At 44.1% G+C, this 18,618-nt stretch overlaps 1 protein-coding gene across 7 annotated transcripts in view; it reads right to left on the bottom strand.

The window, feature by feature from the left end:
• The window catches only part of HTR7 (5-hydroxytryptamine receptor 7), a 112,873-nt gene extending 95,208 nt beyond the window's left edge, over positions 1–17,665 (bottom strand). For all 7 annotated transcript variants that reach the window (XR_013550522.2, XR_013550521.2, XR_013550523.2 and 4 more), the window contains exon 1: positions 17,121–17,665. Coding sequence is in view for 3 of the 7 variants with exons in the window: in XM_060642059.3 (XP_060498042.1) it covers positions 17,121–17,665 (545 nt within the window). In the remaining 4 variants the exon portion in view is untranslated. The remainder of the gene's footprint in view (positions 1–17,120) is intronic.
• Between the last annotated feature and the right edge of the window lie 953 nt (positions 17,666–18,618).

Raw genomic sequence — 18,618 nt, 5'->3', positions numbered from 1 at the left:
GGCAGAGGAGACAACAGATATTAGGATACAGAGGCAAGGGAGGATGTGGTATATTCAGGAAAAACGGAAACAGCCCCCATACTTTCTGTGACACTCAGGAAGTACACACAGAAAGAGCAAAAGCAGGAGACAGCTAGGATGTCATCTGACGGGGGATGATGTGCCACCAAACACCTTCTCCCCATTATCTACAACATTATGTAAGGTACCAGCTGTTTACCCTTCCTGACTGACCCACTGAACACACCCCAGCATGAAGAAATTCAAGTCCCTGACTTGCCTCAAGCAGTGTCTGAACTTAATCATGAAATTGACTTTAGCCCCTATTTCCGGCATCAATGGACAGGTAGGGTGGTTTGGGGGCAGGCTGGCATTCCCTGAAGCCTCATCAAGACCCCACACAGACTCTTCCTGCAGGCAGACTTGATTTACTTATCACTTTCAGAATGAAAGAAGACAGGAGAGTCAAGAAGGGCACCAGTAAGCCCTCCAATTCAAACAGCTCTAACCCCAGGATGATGTCCTGACTGGCTGGCAGAACTCAAGTCCCCACCACAGCCCAGAGTTGGACATGAATAATAGTAATAATATCAATGCTCTCAATCTGTGGGCATTTTATAAGAGGCAAGCCCTCAGCTGAAATCTTCTTGGATATAATCTTATTTATTCCTCATATTAACTCTATGGAGATATTTATATCATTATGAGGAATGAGGTTTAGAGATAAGGTATAGTGACTTATGTAAGGTCACAGGAATCACAGAGACAGAATCTGTATCCTGTCCCATTCTCTGGGACCTTTCCTAACCCAAACTGCCTTATTTTACTCCCAAGTTTACCAGATACATTTATTCATTGAGGAGTATGTTTGCATCCCGCCTGGTCTACATGAGCCTGTAGATGATGAATTAGACACAGTCTTGAGCTAAAGGGTTTCTGCTCTAGTAGGATATTCATTAATTCATCCATCCATTCATTCAGCTAATGATTAAGCACCCACTGTGTGCTAGGAATGTTGTAGGTGCAGAAGAAGTAGAAGTAAAAAAGTCAAAGTTCTCGCCCATTGTAATGGAACTTAACACGTGTACTTAAGGAATTATCACTAGGATACAACGCAGCAGACGCAGAGCTCAAATGTAGGTTGCCTGACTCCCAGGTTAAGTAGCTATCAGTGAAATTTCTTGAAAGATCTTTTTAAAAAGTCACCGTCTCCACGTCTTTCCTCTCATCATCTCTGCCTCACTCCATCTGGGCTTCCATTCCACTGCTCCATTGAAACTACTCTTCTCAGGATGACTAGGCCTCAAGATCACCAAATTGGCCATTTTTCTGGCCTGGCCTTGCAACACCATGTGACATAGTCGATATTCTGTCTTTTTCAAAATACATTTCCCTTAATTTCCACGATGGCACATTCTCCAGGTGTTCCTCATGTTGCACTGACCATCCCTTTTTAAATGTGGCTAACCTCTCCTCTCCTCTTGACCTCTGAATGTTTTCTCTCCCTAAGGCTTGGTATCCAGGACCCTGTTCCTATCTATTCTCTCCCATCCTATGCCTTTAAATATCACTTACGATGACATCCAAATTTGGATCTCTAGTCCTGAATTCTCTCTGGAACTCTAACCACTTACATCAAAATGTCCACCAAGACCAAACTTATCATCCAAAGTTGGACTCTTGATTTTTACCATCAGTCCTACTACTTTCACAGTCACTAAACCTCATTCCTGTTTACGGACTGGGAAAGTCAGTAAACAGCATCTGTGAAAGCTACTGGGTAGCTTGAGCCCAAAGCACATCACCCTTTATTCTTCTCTGTCCCTCACTCCCCACGTCCAACCCTGAGTCCTGCAGATGCACCATCAACACCCCTTGCATCCCTCCACTTTTCTCTATCTTCACCATTACCGATTATCTCTTCTCTTGACTACTGCAGAAGCCTTCCAGTTGGCCTCCCAGCTTGCAGTCTTACCCTTCTCCAATCCATTCTCCACAAGGTAACCATAGTGAACTATTAAAATTGTAAACGGGATGTCACCCTACACTCCAAACTCCGCAATGGATCCACTGCACGTGGCATAAAATCCAAACTCCGCCTGGCCCAAATCCCAACATAATTCATGACCACTGCTCTACCTGTGTTTCCTTCCAGGCTTTCCCGTGATCCCCTACTCCAATCACCTGGTCCAAGGCCTTGACCGGCTGCTGCCTTTCCAGAGTGTTCTTCCTCCTGATCTTCACAGAGCCAGCTCCACCACGTTACTTACATCTAGTGCATATGTCACCTCTCCAGAAAGGTCTTCCATGAGTACCCACTCTAATCCATACGTTGCTCTGTTTTAATTCTCCATATGGCGCATATTACCAATGAATTAGTGTGCTTTTAAAAAACATTTCTGTGTCCTATTTATTCTTGCTAGAATATAAGATCCAAGAGAGAGAGAGAGACCTTATTTGCCTTGTTTAGGATACAGAAGAGTAACTAATGAAGACTGAGTAATCAATAAAGGTTGAAGAAGTGAATAGATGAATCCCCTATGACTCCCACAATAAGAAAAAACAATTGTGATATGTTAAGAAGTTGCTTTTAAGGACTATTGCCTTTGTGACCCAGAAAGGAAGCCAGAGTGGCAGGGGCCAGCAGTATCCCCAAAACAATCAAGTGTGAAAGCACAAGGTAATCTACTTATCACAATGGAAGAATTTTCAAAGACTTCTATTGAGAATATCAGAGACTTTTTCACACCAAACATACAGAACATGTATTCAGGCAACTGGACCAGATAGATTATAGCTGGACTGGAGCACACCATTGAAGTCTCTCAGGTTTAAGCATTAATACTCGCAGTCCCTTGCGAGTGGGTGGTTCTGGTGGATGTTCCAGATGAAAGAACCATTTGGAAGGAAGAAAGCTATCCAGCTACCATTCTCTGAAAGAGCAGAAAATATTATCAGAATGCCCAGAAATATAGAATGTTCAGGAATGTGAATCATAACAGAACCCATGATCAAAGTGAGAATGCAAACCGGCAAAATGGGCCAAAATAAAGCTCCCCACATAGATGCACTGGGAATGTGCCTCCCAGGTCCCCCAGCTGCTCTGTCCCCAGAGGCGGTCAACCTGTGCTTCACTACAACATCGGAAGAGTGAGCATTTAGGTCTGACCCGGGAGCCATCATTTTGCAGCAGTCCTCAGCAAGAATTCTTTAGGCACAGAAAGACTATTCAAAAAACAGACCAGAGTACCTGGGTTTTTATTGATGGAAGCACTCAAACCAATTGTTTGCAACCAGAAGCTAAATGACTCAAACTCTTCCAAAAAGGTCATCGCTCACAGGGATTGACTGCAAAGCAAAGGTATAAGCTACCTTTTTAAGGGTCCAAATTTTCTGATATGTGAATAAATAATCTTAATTTATGCTCAACTCGACAACCTCTTGAAGATGGGGCCATGTATTTACCCACCTCTGTATCCCCCCCAGTACTTAAATATCTAGTAGACAAATAACAAGGGTTTGCCTATTAAAGAAATCTCAGCTCCACCATCTCCTCTAGCTTGCTCATGCATCCTCTCTCTCCTCTCTTCCTCTCTCTCTCTCTCTCTCTCTCTCTCTCTCTCTCTCACACACACACACACACACACACACACACACACACACACACACACACCTGGCTCTCTATTAGGACCTGCTGCTCAAGAGTCCATCTTAAACCTGTGAAGAAGCAGATCCTGATATTCCGTAATGACTTACCCTAACCCCAACCCAAAAGCTAACAGATGGCCTGGAGTGGAGACGTCCTGGATCAGCAACGGAGAGGGTGCCAAAACACACCTGGCCCCTAGGATATTAGGTGAGAGGCTCTGCACTTGGGCTAACATAATTACTGTCATCGCTGTCCTCTGTGGAAGTCAGCAGAAACTATCTAGTGCTTGATGATATTCCAAAGGCAACACCCTTTGGGCCCAAAAGACCTAAGTCAGTCATTTTCCCAGCCAACTGTGATCCCACTACTTTCTTCTTGTGTGCTCTTGGGCAAGGTATTTAACCTCTATGAGCCTCCCTTTGCTCATCACACCGGTGGCCAGAATGAGAGTGCCCCCGGAGTGGTCATGGGGATGAGATGAGATGAATTACATGAAGCCCCCGGCAGTGGACCGGGCCCACAGTGTGCACTCAACAAATAATATCGCAACAGCCAGTTACTGTGCTCTGCTACTTGGGAAGCATCTTCCTGCCTGATACCTGTCGCTCTCCTTCTGGGATGTGTGAGCTTGGCTGCAAATGTGTCTTTCGGCTGAAAGAAAAAGGCTCTGGGATTTTCATTCAATTTTGCCTGCATTTCCGTCTGCTTCATGGCACAACAATGGTGATAATAAAGACACAATCTGTGGCTCGAAACTGGTAAGGATTCATATCACTAGGGCTTTGTTAAAGTCAGTGTTCTGCATATGTATGGAGAGCAGAGAGTGACTCACCAGCCTACTACAGCCGGATAGGACAACCCATTGGGGCTATCCCACTGCCTCCGTACCACTTCTGTTCCAGCAATGTCCAGACCCTAACTTGGTTCCCCAAGGAAACTTCTACATTATCACCAAGAAGGTTTCACAGAATGCTGGAGAATAAGAAGTCAAGGTCTGCCGGACCTTTGAGAATATGAGATACCCAACCTTCTCAACTCAACCCACCATGATTAACTAAACACCTACCATGTGCTAAGTACTATGCTGGGGATGGGGACACAGTCTCCAACAGGACATCCTGCCATGTGGAGTGTATGGATGATTGATCCCACAAATCATGTGTTCATTACAGTTAATTTCACAAACCATTCCTTACAAATTAAGGTGTTAGTAAGAAAAAATGCGGATAGTAAGAAAAAAAGACTGTTTAAGACAATCTGGAGATTCTAGGAAACTTGCATGGGACAGTAATATCTAATCAAGGACCTGTCTGGAAAGTGGTAAAAATTAGCCAGTCAAAGAGGTAGAACAGTGTGGGGGGAGGAGGCAAGGGGTACAATAAAAAGACCTGTGAAGGCCCTGAACATCAAAATGTCAAGGAATGGGAGGAAAAAACCAAAAAGGTTGCCTGAATATTCAGGACTTGGGGGAGATAGGTAGGTAGGTAGATAGATAGGGAGACAGACAGATGGGTAGAAAATGGAATGGAATCAAATCTTGGGCAAAAGTTGGCAGACTGCAGCAGGTCACATGTGGCCTGCCTGTTTTTGTATAGCAACCCCAGCTAAGAATGGTTTTTATATGTTAAAAAATTTGAACAAATAAGAAGGAAGAATATTTAATGAGATGTGAAAATTACATGAAACTCAAATTTCAGTACCCATAAGTAAAGTTTTATTAGCACACAGCCACTCCCATTCATCTACAAATTGTCTATGTTCAAACTACAGTGGCAGAGTAGTTACAACGGGGACCACATGGCACACAAGCCTAAAATATTTATGGAAATATTTATCTAGCCTTTTACAGAAAAATGTTTATCAACCCCTAATCTAGTGAACTAAGGCAGAGGTCAAATTGTATAATCTTTTAGGTCACATTAAACATTCAGGACCTTATCTCAAGAGTAGGGGAACTCATTAACCCATTAAAGAAGCAGGAAAACACCATCATGGAGTAGTGCCCAAACCCGTCTGCACATTGGACTAGCCTGGAGCTTCCAAAATAGGGGTGCATGAGTCCTACCCCCTGAGACTGTGCATTAGTTGGGCTTATGATGCCCTGGGTGTGCACTGTGGAATTTTCTGAAGATTCCTAGGTGATTCTAAAGTGCAGGTAAGCTCGGGAACCACAAATAAAATCGCATTTGCTTTTTCTTTTTTTTTTTTTACTTTTTAGTTATTTCCCATTTATTTATTTTGAAAGACACAGAGAGAAAAGGAGAGGCAGATACGGAGAGAGAGTATCCCGAGCAGGCCCCACACTCAGCATGGAGCCCAATGTGGGGCTTGATCTCAAGGCTGTGAGATCATGACCCAAACAGAAATCAAGAGTCAGATGCTCAACCGACTGCGCCACCCAGACCCCCCTACATTTGCCTTTTTAAATTTTTTTAATGTTTACTTATTTTTGAGAGAGAGAGAGAGAGAAAGACAGAGCATGAGAAGGGAAGGAACAGAGAAAGAGGGTGATGCAGAATCTGAAGCAGCACAAGCCTGACATGGGGCTAGAATTCATGGACCATGAGATCATGACCTGAGCTGAAGTTGGACGCTCAACTGACTGAGCCACTCAGGTGCCCCCTTGCATTTGCCTTTTTAAAAGATTATCCTAACTCAGGGTTTCTCCATCTGGCTATACATGAGAATCACCTGGGTGGTATCTTCAACCATACTGCTGGCCAGGCCCACCCAGACCAATTAAATCAGGATCTCTCTCTCCAAGAATTGCTAGTTTTTTAATTGCCCAGGTGACTCTAATCCTTAGCTGGGGTTACACATGCTGCATTAACATGGGGCAGTAGATACAGGGAGCCCCCTGGGAGGCTACATTGAGTGGTCCATATGAAAGATGATAGAGGCTTGGGTTGAGTTCCTGGAGATGCCAGTGGGGAGAAGGAAAGTGAAAGGATAATCAGCAGGACTTGGTGATTGGATGGTGAGAGTGGGGGGCTGAATGGGAAGTTTCAAAGATGGTACCCAAATGTCTAGCAAAGCAAATGGGTACAGGCTGATGTCACCAATTGGGATGGGAGCACTGGAAGAAGAACAAGTTTGGGGGGTGAGAGCATTAGCTCTGTTCTGACATATTGAGAGGGAGGGGCCTATGATGGAGTTAGTCAGACTGAGGCTATAAGGGAGGCTGGAGTTAAATCATAAAGGGCCTTGACTGTTCTCCTCATGCAGCAAGAAATGGCTACAGTGATATAGGGGAACCCATGGGGTAGACACTGTTCCTCCCACACAGAAGGTGTGTGTTCCCTTAGCTTCCTCATCTACAGAATGGGATTAAAAATGCTCACACTCTCTCTTGTTCATCTTCGGCCAGCAGAGACATTCAGTGACAGACACTAAATAAATACGCTTACCGACACTCACTAAACACCCTTGCTATGAAGATTAAATGAGATATTATATGTCAAGTCTCTAGGAATTTATGTAGCACAAAAGGCTCTCAAAAATGGTAGTTGTTATTCCTACAGGGTTTCCAAAAAAGAATGGTACTGTGATACCCTCAATGATGTTTTACGATGTATACATGTGGACATCCACGGGAAGGACAAGCGAGTGGAGTAAGAAACTGGCACCTTCAGCAGCTGTGAGAGACAACATAATGGTATCTGTTCACCCATTACTAAGAAGTCAGGATTCTAGCAACCCTGTGGAATCCACAGCCCTCCAGGGTCCAGGCTACCCTTCCAGCATGCTGTTCCTCCTTCCCCAGTGTGGCCCTCTGTCGACCAAGATGACAGCGAGACCTCCAGTCACCATACTTAAATTCCAGGAGACAAGATGGAAGCAAAGACAAACACAAAGAGGAAGAAGGCCCACACCAAATGTCTTGAAAGAAGTTTCCAAGAAGCTGAAACACATACTTCTACTAACGTCTCTGGAGTCAAAATTTGGTAACATGGCCACACCTAGCTGCAGGGGAGATGAGAAAATGTAGACTTTATCATGGGCAGCCATATACCCAGGTGAAAACAGGAATTCCTGTAACTGAGGAGGAAGGGGGTGACGGGCGTCAAGCAAAGGCAACCAGCAGCATCTGCCACAAGCAGACTTGGGCTTTTCCTCACGTGGATGCCTTCTGGCTCCCTCTCTGTAAGTTCACTCACAGACTGATTCACTGCCTCCAGCCTCTTGGCATCTGCTGTTCCCCTTGCCTGGAAACTCTCCTGCCCTTCGATCACCAGTGTAATTCAACATTTCTCCTGAGACCTCGGTCAGGATTTAAGTCCATCGCGGCCATACCTAAACTTCTACTCTTTTCCTTAAATATATTCACATGGGGCGCCTGGGTGGTTCAACTGGTTAAGCGTCCAACTTCGGCTCAGTTGGTGAGTTTGAGCCCCACATTGGGCTTTCTGCTGTCAGCCCAGAGCCCCCTTTGGAACCTCTATTCCCCTCTCTCTCTCTCTCTCTCTCTCTCTCTCTCTCTCTGCCCCTCCCCCACTTGTGTGTGCATGCGCATGCTCTCTCTCAATCAAAAATTAATAAACATTTTTTAAAAAGTAGTTTATGGGAATTGTCACTCACAAAAGAGAGGAAGACCTGCTTAATCTCCTCCCTCTCACCCTTTCGTAGCAAAGGAAGAAGAGGATTCTATCAACTCATAAAGTGTATCTACAAGCTGAAAATTAATTTAGAGATGAGCAAGGATGACTTCTTCAAAAAAAAAAAAAGGCAATCCAGAGAAGCCAGAATGCACCCTGTGCTGCTGATCGTAGCAGAATTAAAGCCAAGAGCACAACTCACATCGTCAAAGTGAATGAGTCACAGTACCTGGCGAGGAAGCAAGACTCCAGCCAGACCCCAGTCAGAACTAAGGGTTATGGCTCCTGCAAATACAGATGAGTTCCTTTAACTGTTAACAGCCCAAAGATGACCCCTGCCCTCACACACGAAGCTAAAAAAAGGAATGGTCGCTGACAGCACTGGAACAGTAACTGCACCGGCTCAGATTAACCATCCATCTGATGTAAATCCAGATACACCTCACAAGATGTCGTCAAATAAATCCTTTTGCCCTTTTGATTATAAAACAAAAGGTACATGCAGGAAATCACCTAGAACATACATGGATGCTTTTACAGTAATTTTAAAAATGAACACTCATGTAATTACCACTACGGTCAAGACATAAAACATGATAGCACTTCAGAAGCATGCCCAGAAGTAATCACTCTCCTAGTTCTCATGATATATAGTTCTTTCCTTTCCTTTATAAAATTTCCACTTACGTAGGTCTCTAAGCAGGGTTGTTTGTTTCAAATTTTTATCATAATGGAATTGCGTTATACGTGTTCTTTGGGACTCTGCGGCTTCTGCTCATCATTGTGTTTGTGACCCCAAAGTATTTATGGATGAAATGACATGACATTGAAAATTTGATTTAAAATACTGTGAAGATTGGAGGAGCTGCAAAGGATATGTTGAATAAATTGGCCATAAATTGATCACTGTTGAAGCCAGGCAATGGACACATTAGATTCTTCATACTATACCCTTCACTTTTAAATATGTTTCAAATTTTTATAACCAAATATTGTTTAAGTTACTTTGTGAGATTTGTTTTAACCAGTTTGTTCATTTTCATTACCATATGGTAATGGTTCTCTAAGGAGGGCCCCCAACACAGGAGCCTCAGAATCATCTGGGAATTTGCTTGAAATGCAAATTACTTGGCTCCCCCCAGACTTACTGAATTAGAAACTCTTGGGGTAGGACCCAGCAGTCTGTGTTTTAATAAGCTCTCCAGATAGTTCTGATACATGCTCAAGTTGGATAATCACTATTGAATAGTATTCTATTGTGTAAATGTAGCACAATTTATTTATCCATTCTATTATTGATACACATATACATTATTTCAAGTTTTAGGATTCCAAGTTTGTGGATATTACAAATATTCCTGTACAAGACTTTTGGTGACAAGAATCTCTTTGATACATACCTCACGGTAAAATAGCAAAATCATAGGGTGCATGTATGTTCAACCACACACAATAATGCCAAACTATGTTCGAGATGATTTACCAATTCACCATCCTACTAGTAATGTACGGAAGTGCCCTTCGTTCTACATCCTTGTCAATACTTAGTATTTTTCAGAGATTTTAATGGTTGCCCTTCTGGAGCATTAAACGCTTTTAAGCTTCCCAACTTGGGATAAAAAAATATATATTAGGGAACAGATATATTAGGAACTAGAACTCCAGACATGAAATCATAGTTTTGCAAATATGTTAGTTGGTGGGTTTGCATGGAATGGGCCTGATAGAGAAACTGAAAAGATCAGTGGGACTATACTTTGCAAAGCAACATGGACTCTGGTACAAACTGCCATTGATAAGTGAGGCAGAAACAAAGCAGAGACCTTATGGATGTGCTGAACACTTTCCATTTTATTCCCAGTGAAATGAAAAGCCAATGAAAGGTTTTCAGAAGAGCAATTCACATAATTGTACTCTGTATTTGTATATATTTAAAATATCTCAGGCACACATCCACTTCTAGCTATGATGAAGCTACTTGATGCTTCAGACCAATGCTTCTGCTGAAACAACTAAAAAAGCTTGATAAAGCACAAAGACACACACACACACACACACACACACACACATACACACACCCCTGCTTGTAGCCACCACAGAATTCTTGAGACAACCAGGAATTAAGGAAAACAAAATAATCCTGGAGAAAACAGAACCACAGAGCAGTGAGTCAAAATCCTGCAGGCACTCTTTCCCTCGAGACATTTGCCAAAACTAGGTGAGGGAAAGGGGCTGAGGATCCAGGCAAAAAACCTCAGCAGAGCTGCTTGTGAAGAGGCAACAATGTCAGAAGACATATTGGTAATCTCTTGAGGACAGAAAGACAAAATTAAAGACCTCAGAGGCCAACATCCCAGTAATAAGGAAGGGGCAGAAAACTAAGCCCAACACTTGGCTGGTATTCCCCTCAAGACATTGGTTGCATTCTGAAGTTGTATATGGCAGGAGGCTAAGAAGCCAAGGAAGAAGGCTTTCCTTTTCCCAAAAGGCTTTCAGTGGGAGTTTTAGCAATCTACAGTGCTGAGGACAGAATAGAGTACTGAACAAGCCAGGGGGAGAAGTCACTGGGAACACCCCCTGCTCTCAGCTGAAATCCCAAGAAGGCTACATCCCAGAAAGAGGCATCAGCCAGTGGCAGACAGAACTCTATCAACACTAACACACAGTCTATAGTAACACAAACCCTAATTGGATTACAATAATCATTCCACCAATATGCCTGCCTACGAGCTATTTTCTCTGGAGGAGAATAACATCATCTACAGCATCTATAATTCTTCATAAAAAATGTTGAGTGTATAATCAAATTACTAGGCATGCCAAGACATAGACCCAAAATCCAGAGTTAAAAAACTGAAACAGATCACACAGAAAGCAACCACAAGTGATTCAGATACTGGAATTAGTATAAAAAGAGCCTATGTATACTCAAGAATGTAATAACAAGAAGGAGAAATTACATGAAAAGGCAGAGAATTCAAATCAACAAAAAAGATCAAATACAGAAAAAAAAAAAGAATCAAATGAAATTTCTAGGAGTGTGAAATTAATAACTGAATAAATAATGCTGACCAACAGATTAGACATACCAGAAGAGATGATTAATAAATTGGAAGGCAGGTCAAAACTTTTGTAAAAATGAAGCACAGAGGAAAATGGAAAATAGAGTGTAAGAGACATGTGTGATAAGAGTAAAAGTTCCAAATTATGTAAATTTGAGACACAGAAGAAGAGAGAAAGAATGAGACAGTAAAATTATTTAAAAAGATAATATCCAACTGATTGGAGATATCAATGCAGAAGTACAAAAATTACTAAGAACCTCACCCAGGGCTGACAGCAAATAAACAGCAAAAATTAATCAATAATGCCAGACCTGGGAACAGCACAGAAAAACTAATAAAAACTAAAGACAAAGAGAAAATCCTAAAACAGCCAGAAGAAAAAAAGACACACTATCTTCAAAGGAATAATAATAATGTTGGTTAATGGCTGATTTTTCAACAGAAATGATGGAAGCCTGAAGACAATGGAATGATGTTTTAAAGTGCTAAAAAAAACCCTCAAATATAGAATTACATACTCGGAGAAAATGTCATTCAAAAATGATGGCAAAATTAAGGCATTTTCAAATAAGTAAAATCTGAGAGGACTTATTACCAGCAAGCCGTCATTTAAAAAAATGCAAATGAGGGGTGCCTGGATGGCTCAGTCGGTTGGGCGACTGACTTTGGCTCAGGTCATGATCTCGCAGCTCCTGAGTTCGAGCCCCACGTTGGGTTCTGTGCTGACAGCTCGGAGCCTGGATCCTATTTCAGATTCTGTGTCTCCCTCTCTCTCTGCCCCTCCTCCGCTCGTATTCTGTCTCTGTCTCTCTCAAAAATAAACAAACATTAAAAAATTAATTAATTAATTAATTTAAAAAATTCTAATGAAAGTTTAACTGGGCAGAAGAAAATGATCCCAGATAAAAACACGGTAATGTAGAGCAAAGCAAAGCTAAACATGTGGGTAAATAAGAGTGGCTATTAACTGTTTAAAATAACAAAAATAATAGATTAGATCTTTTAAATATGTAGATTAAAATGCATGACGACAATAACACAAAAGATGTAAGGGGATAAATAAAATACAATAAGGTACATTACTATACAGCATAATATTTATCCAAAAGAAATGTAAACATGTCCACAAAATGACATGCGTATAAATAAATGTTTATAGTGGCACTATTAGTAATAACCAGAAACTAGAAACAATTCAAATGTCTATCTACAGGTGAATTGATAAGCAAGATAACTGGGATACTACTCACCAAATAAATAAAATACTGACAGACTAAAATCTATGGATGAATCACACATATACTGAGCAAAAGAAGCCAGAATTAAGAGTATATTCTCTATATAGGGGCTCCTGGGTGGCTCAGTCGGTTAAGTGTCTGACTTTAACTCAGGTCATGATCCCTCGCGGTTCATGAGTTCGAGCACCACGTCAGGCTCTGTGCTGACAGCTCAGAGCCTGGAGCCTGCTTCGGATTCTGTGTCTCCCTTTCTATCTGCCCCTCCCCTGCTTGCCCTCTGTCTCTGTCTCTATCTCTCAAAAATAAATAAACATTAAAAAAACTTTTTTTAAGAGTACATACTCTACTAGTCCCTTTATATGAGGTTCTAACCAAGTAAAACTCATTCATGATGCTAAAAAGTCAGGACAACAGTCATCCTCGGGAGCAGCAGAAACTGGAAAGGGGCAGAAGGCTGTAATATTCAATTTCTTGATCTAGTGGCAGACGACACTAAGGGGTTCACTTTGTAGAAACTCAGCACGCTCTATGCTTAGGCTTATTCATTTCCCATATGTATTTCCAAAAGACATTTAAAAATGTATTTCGGACATACAGAAAGTTATACAAAGAAAAACAAGACTGTATCAACCGTTAGAATTAGAAACAAAACATTACCAGTATAGTTCCGTGAGCTAGTCCCTCATGACACCTCCATCCACCCCACCAGAGATAACCACTCTCATGAATTTGGTGTTCTCCATTCCTCTGCACTATTTTTTCCTTTATTACTTAGATAAGCTCACCTAAACAACATATAGAACTGTTTTGCGGGGCGCCTGGGTGGCTCAGTCGGTTGAGCGCCGACTTCGGCTCAGGTCACGATCTCGCGGTCCGTGAGTTCGAGCCCCGCATCGGGCCCCTGTGCTGACAGCTCAGAGCCCGGAGCCTGTTTCAGATTCTGTGTCTCCCTCTCTCTGACCCTCCCCCATTCATGCTCTGTCTCTCTCTGTCTCAAAAATAAATAAACGTTAAAAAAAAAAAGAACTGTTTTGCATGTTTTTGAACTATATATAAAATATAATGTGATTTCTATTTTTAAAAGATCATTCTAATAGGGGTACAAGGGAACTCTCTGAAATTATAAAAATATTCTACATCCTGGCTGGAGTGTTGGCTACATGGGTACAGACATTTGTCAAAACTCATCAGACTATGCATTTATTATCTTTGCATTTCACTACATGTAAATGTTATCTCACTTAGAATCAATTTTTTTAAACAATTTTTTTAATAAAGAGATCATTCTAGCTTCTTTATGGGCAATGGATGCAGGGTGGACAGAAGTGAAGCTAGGAAGGCGAGTTAAAATATTCCAGTAGACCTGATAAGTGTCAAACTTACCTACCTGAGGAGGAAGGAAACAAAGACAGGTTGTGGGCACAGTTCTTTGAGCAGCTTAACTCCAGTTACTGGAGGGAGAAGTGAGGCCAAAAGAAAATAGAAGATCAAGCTTGGCCCATTGAGAGAAAACACTGAAGACAAGAGAGGAGGGATCAAGGAAGGAACAAAATCCTTGGGGTAAAAGGAGATGGGAAGATGTGAGGTGTAGGTGGTTCGGCCTTGGCCGGGACACAATATCATCTCATTTTTTAACTGGACAGAAATAAAAACAGGTACAGATATAACATGAAAGACTGTTTGGTAGTGGAAGGATTACAGCGTTCCCATCCAATGACTGTTACTTTTTCAACGATCATGAATCATTCATTATCTGAAGAGGATGGGGAAGGGAATGCGGCCACCTAAGAAGAATGGCATGAAATTGCATTGGAAAAGGCTAGAAAAGCATCCAGGTAAGGTGGGGTGTGGCTAAGAAAAATCAAAGGCTCCATTTTGGATAAGTGAAATGCTCAATAGATAGCCAAACTCTTGCAATACAGTAAGAGCTCAAAAGCAAGATTATTATTCATCTTTAATTATGCTGCACAAAGCACACTGTAACCTAACCTTGAACTCAAGATGGAATGAATAAATGAAGACTAAAATTTTTCATATTTTCTTAGCACATTTTTGTATCATTGGTCATATTCTACAATGGAACTGAAGAAAACAACCTCTTTAGAAAGAATTCACCTTAGGGGCACCTGTGTGGCTCAGTTGGTTAAGCATCCGACACTTTACTTGGACTCAGGTCATGATCTCACTGTTGTGGGATTGAGCCCCAAGCCAAGCTCTGTGCTGATAGCGTGGAGCCTGCTTAGGATTCTCTCTCTCTCTCTCTCTCTCTCTCTCTCTCTCTCTCTCTCTCTCCCCTTCTCTCTCTGTCCCTCCTCCACCCCTGCACTAGCTCTCTGTCTCTCTCAAAATAAATAAACTTTACAAAAGAAAAAAAGAAATAATTCACCTTAGACATCAAACACATTTTCTTTTTTCTCATTTTTTTAAATTTATTTTTTATTTCTTTTTTTTATTTTTTCTCATTTTTATTTCTGTGTGTTCTTGGAAGAAAAGCAATCTGTGTCTTCTTCCAGTGTTAAGTTATTCATTCATCTAAAAAAAAATGATATGTTCCTCCTCTGAAATAATTTTTAAGCAGAATTCACCAATGGGACACTTCTTATAGGAGGAAATAAGGAGACAGAATCTATATCCCTATGTAATATCACAATTTGTGACAATTGTAAGGATATACGTGACAAAGAAATTAGAAGCTCTTGCCAAGAAGGATTAACCTCTCTGTATCTGAGACATGCCTGCTGCTTGCTGGTAAGTCACATGTGCACACTGAGTGAAGAAAGCCTTTGGCTCATATATAGGAACCTCAGGGTCATCCCAAGCCAAACCTGAACGTGCCCAGCAGAACAGAAGCACTGGCTGTGTTAGGACACGAGTTAGTATCAATTATGAAATGAAAAAATTATAAATGTACTTCTTGCACCATAAATTAATATTTGTTGCATTACACTAAATTCCATTTAAAAGGACTGCATTCATGCAAGACGCTCAGACAGGCTTAGCGGTCCAATTTTTATGCTTACAATTCATGTATATACTTACTATGTATATTGAGTGCACTCTCCTAGTTCCTGTTGCCACAGCCAGACTGTGAGTGCATATGTTTTTGTCATTCTTAACTACAGTAATTCAGAACTTCAGCTGTCAAGTTTAGAGCTAATATTCTTATATATGCTGTTCACGCACTACTCTAAAAACTAATTCCTTGTTTGCTGTCGGAGGCTCCAACCTAGCATGATATAGAAAATGGCAGGATCAATTTTTTAAAAATAACCTAGATCTTTAAACGCAGATACAATATATATTTTTTTCTTGAAAATATCCCCTTTCCTATCATTCCCTTTCTTCAGTAATTCTAAACCCTGGTCAAGCAGTAAAATAGGAGAACATGTTAAACATCAACAAACCACAAATAGCAGTGTTTACAGGGAGGAAAAGGAAGAAAACCTCAGTTTCGTGCTACACCATCCTTTGAGGCACTGTCATTTTAAATGTGGAGCCACCAATTATTTCTTCTGTGCTGAAAGGTTTACACATTTAAAGGTTCTGTAGGTCCACAAAGAAAATAAGCAATCATTTCTCTGTATCATTAAACACAACAGGATGCCAGCCCTGTGCTAGTTTTAAAACATCAGAATTATGTGGGTGAATATTAAGGTTTAATATTTCAGTTTCAAGAGAAACACAGTGTTATTGTGTGGCCAAAGAGCACTGGGACCATACTTCAAGCTGTCAGTTGCACTGTATTTCTAGGACCAAAGATGCTCCACTGCAGAATTCTGTAATCCTAGAGTCTGAAGAAACCCTGGGGTCTCCTAGCCCGATCCGACACCCAGGACAGGAATTTTTCCCCCAGCATCTCTGACAGATGGTCAGCCTCTGTTTCAATTACTCCACTGGGGAGTTCTCAAGAGAAGACTCCCAAGAGATATGATGAAGGGCTAGAACCAACCATTCAGATACGGAGTTAGGCTCCAGTCAGCACGCCTGCAGGATACAGACAGCGATGCCAAACACTAAAATCAGACTTCCAAAAGCATGAGATTCAGAATCAGCAATCATAGGAGTGCAACGTTCCGACATGTAGAACCCCCAATTCTGGAACCATCCTCAGTTCCTTCACTGGCCCTGGGGAGCAGCTCCCAAAATCAGGAAACAAGGAGGCTTTTCAACGACTGATTTCTTAAAGTAAGAAATGACACTTCCAGGCTCACAGCAAGGGTTTGTCAAGTTCAGAGAGGATCAAATCCCTTCCGTCTGAAAACCAAGCCAAGGGACCCCCTGGTGGAACTGCTAATGCTTAAAATACTTTAACTTTGGTCTTAAAAACCTCACTACAGTAAACTAGAACATTTTGGACTCTTCTTTTAAAGGTGTATATAGGCTATGCTGTAACTGAAGTTGCTCGGTTGGTGTAGGGTTGGTGTGTGGGGGTTGATATTTTAGGCGCAGCCCTTCATCCCTCCGAGGGGTCTGGCTTATCCTCCTAAGAAAGGCAAGCGCCGGGGGAAGGGGGGGAGCAGCCCGCACATCCCCAGGCGGACCCCGGGACCGGGCGGCCCGGCCCTTACCTTACCTGTCGATGCTGATCACGCACAGGGTCATGATCGAGGCCGTGCAGCACATGACGTCCATGGCGATGAAGACGTTGCAGAAGAAGTGGCCAAAGATCCACTTGCCCCCGATGAGGTCGGTGACGCTGACGAAGGGCATGACCGCCACGGCCACCGAGAGGTCGGCCAGCGCCAGGGACACGATCAGGTAGTTGGAGGGCTGGCGGAGCTTCTTGACGAAGCACACCGAGATCACCACCAGGCAGTTGCCGGCGATCGTCAGCAGCGTGATGAGCGTCAGGATGGAACCGATCACAACTTTCTCGGCTCTGCCGTAGTTGATCTGCTCCCAGCAGCCGGAGGCATTGTCCGGCGGCGCGTCCCAGGTGGGCACCGGGCTGGCGGTCACCTCTGGGACCCCACGCAGCAGGTGAGGCGCCCAGGAGCCCGCGACCGGGCCGGCGCCGTCGGGGCTCAGGTCCGGCAGCCCGCGCCCCACCTCCGGCAGGAGCAAAGAGCGGAGGTGCCCGTAGAGGTCCGGGCGGCCGCTGCTGTTAACGTCCATCATCGTGCCGCTGTGCGCTGCTGCCCATGGAGCCGGCGCCCCCGCCACGCGCTCCGGCCACCGGCCCGGGGGCTTCACCTCGCCGGTTCCGCTCCGCCCGGCGCAGCCATGGGGCCGGCGCCGGCCGCTGGGGGGCGCCTCGGCTCGGCCTCGCGGCCCCGCACGTCCCGGGCCCCCAGCCGCTGCGGACCACGCGGGAGCGCGGCCGCGCCGAGTCTCCCTGCGGGAGGCGCCTCCGGCACCGACGGACGCCCGGGACGCGCGGCTCGCGGGCCGGTGGGCACGGCTCGGCTGGCCGCCCCGCAGCCCGCAGCCCGCAGCAGCCGCGCGCCTCGGCCGAGCGCGCCCGGGAGGCAGCGGCAGAAGTTGCGGAGTGCGCCCCGCCCCTCGCGCCCGCCGCCGCCGCCGCCGCCGCCGCTCCCCTGCGGCAGCCGCGCCGCGTCCCCGCCGCCGCCGCCGCCGCCGCCGCCGCCGCCGCCGCCCGCGCCCCTCGGGCTCCCGGGACGGGTTTCCCCGGCTGTGTCGGGCCGCCGCCTCTCCCGCGCCTCCCAGCTGGGCGGGGGGCGGTGCTCCACGCGCCTCCCGGGATCCCGAGCCGGTTCGCTCGCTCGCAGATCCTGCCGTGCGGCTGGAGGCGCAGACCCCCTCCGACAGACCCGAGCCTCCTCACTGTATGAACGACACTCGGATGGGGGAGGACTCGGGGGCCAGAGGACGTTCGGACTCATTGCGAAATGAAGAACCTGGAGAGGATTTTTTTTTCTTAATTAAAAAACCTTTTTTCGAGCACTACACCAAGCAACAAATAGATACTTCCGTTTCCTATTTTGACCACTTATGGGAAAAAGCGAAGATGGAAAAGGAGAAGCAGCCAAAAGGGTGGGGGGTGGGAGATCTGAAGAAAGAAAACAGGGAGAGGGTGAGATGCCTTCAGGTCTTGGTACCCGGGTGGAGCT

The sequence above is a fragment of the Panthera onca genome, chromosome D2 (assembly GCF_046562875.1).
Source record: "Panthera onca isolate mPanOnc1 chromosome D2, mPanOnc1 haplotype 2, whole genome shotgun sequence".
NCBI lineage: Eukaryota > Metazoa > Chordata > Mammalia > Carnivora > Felidae > Panthera > Panthera onca.
This window is presented reverse-complemented; position numbering and strand designations above follow the sequence as displayed.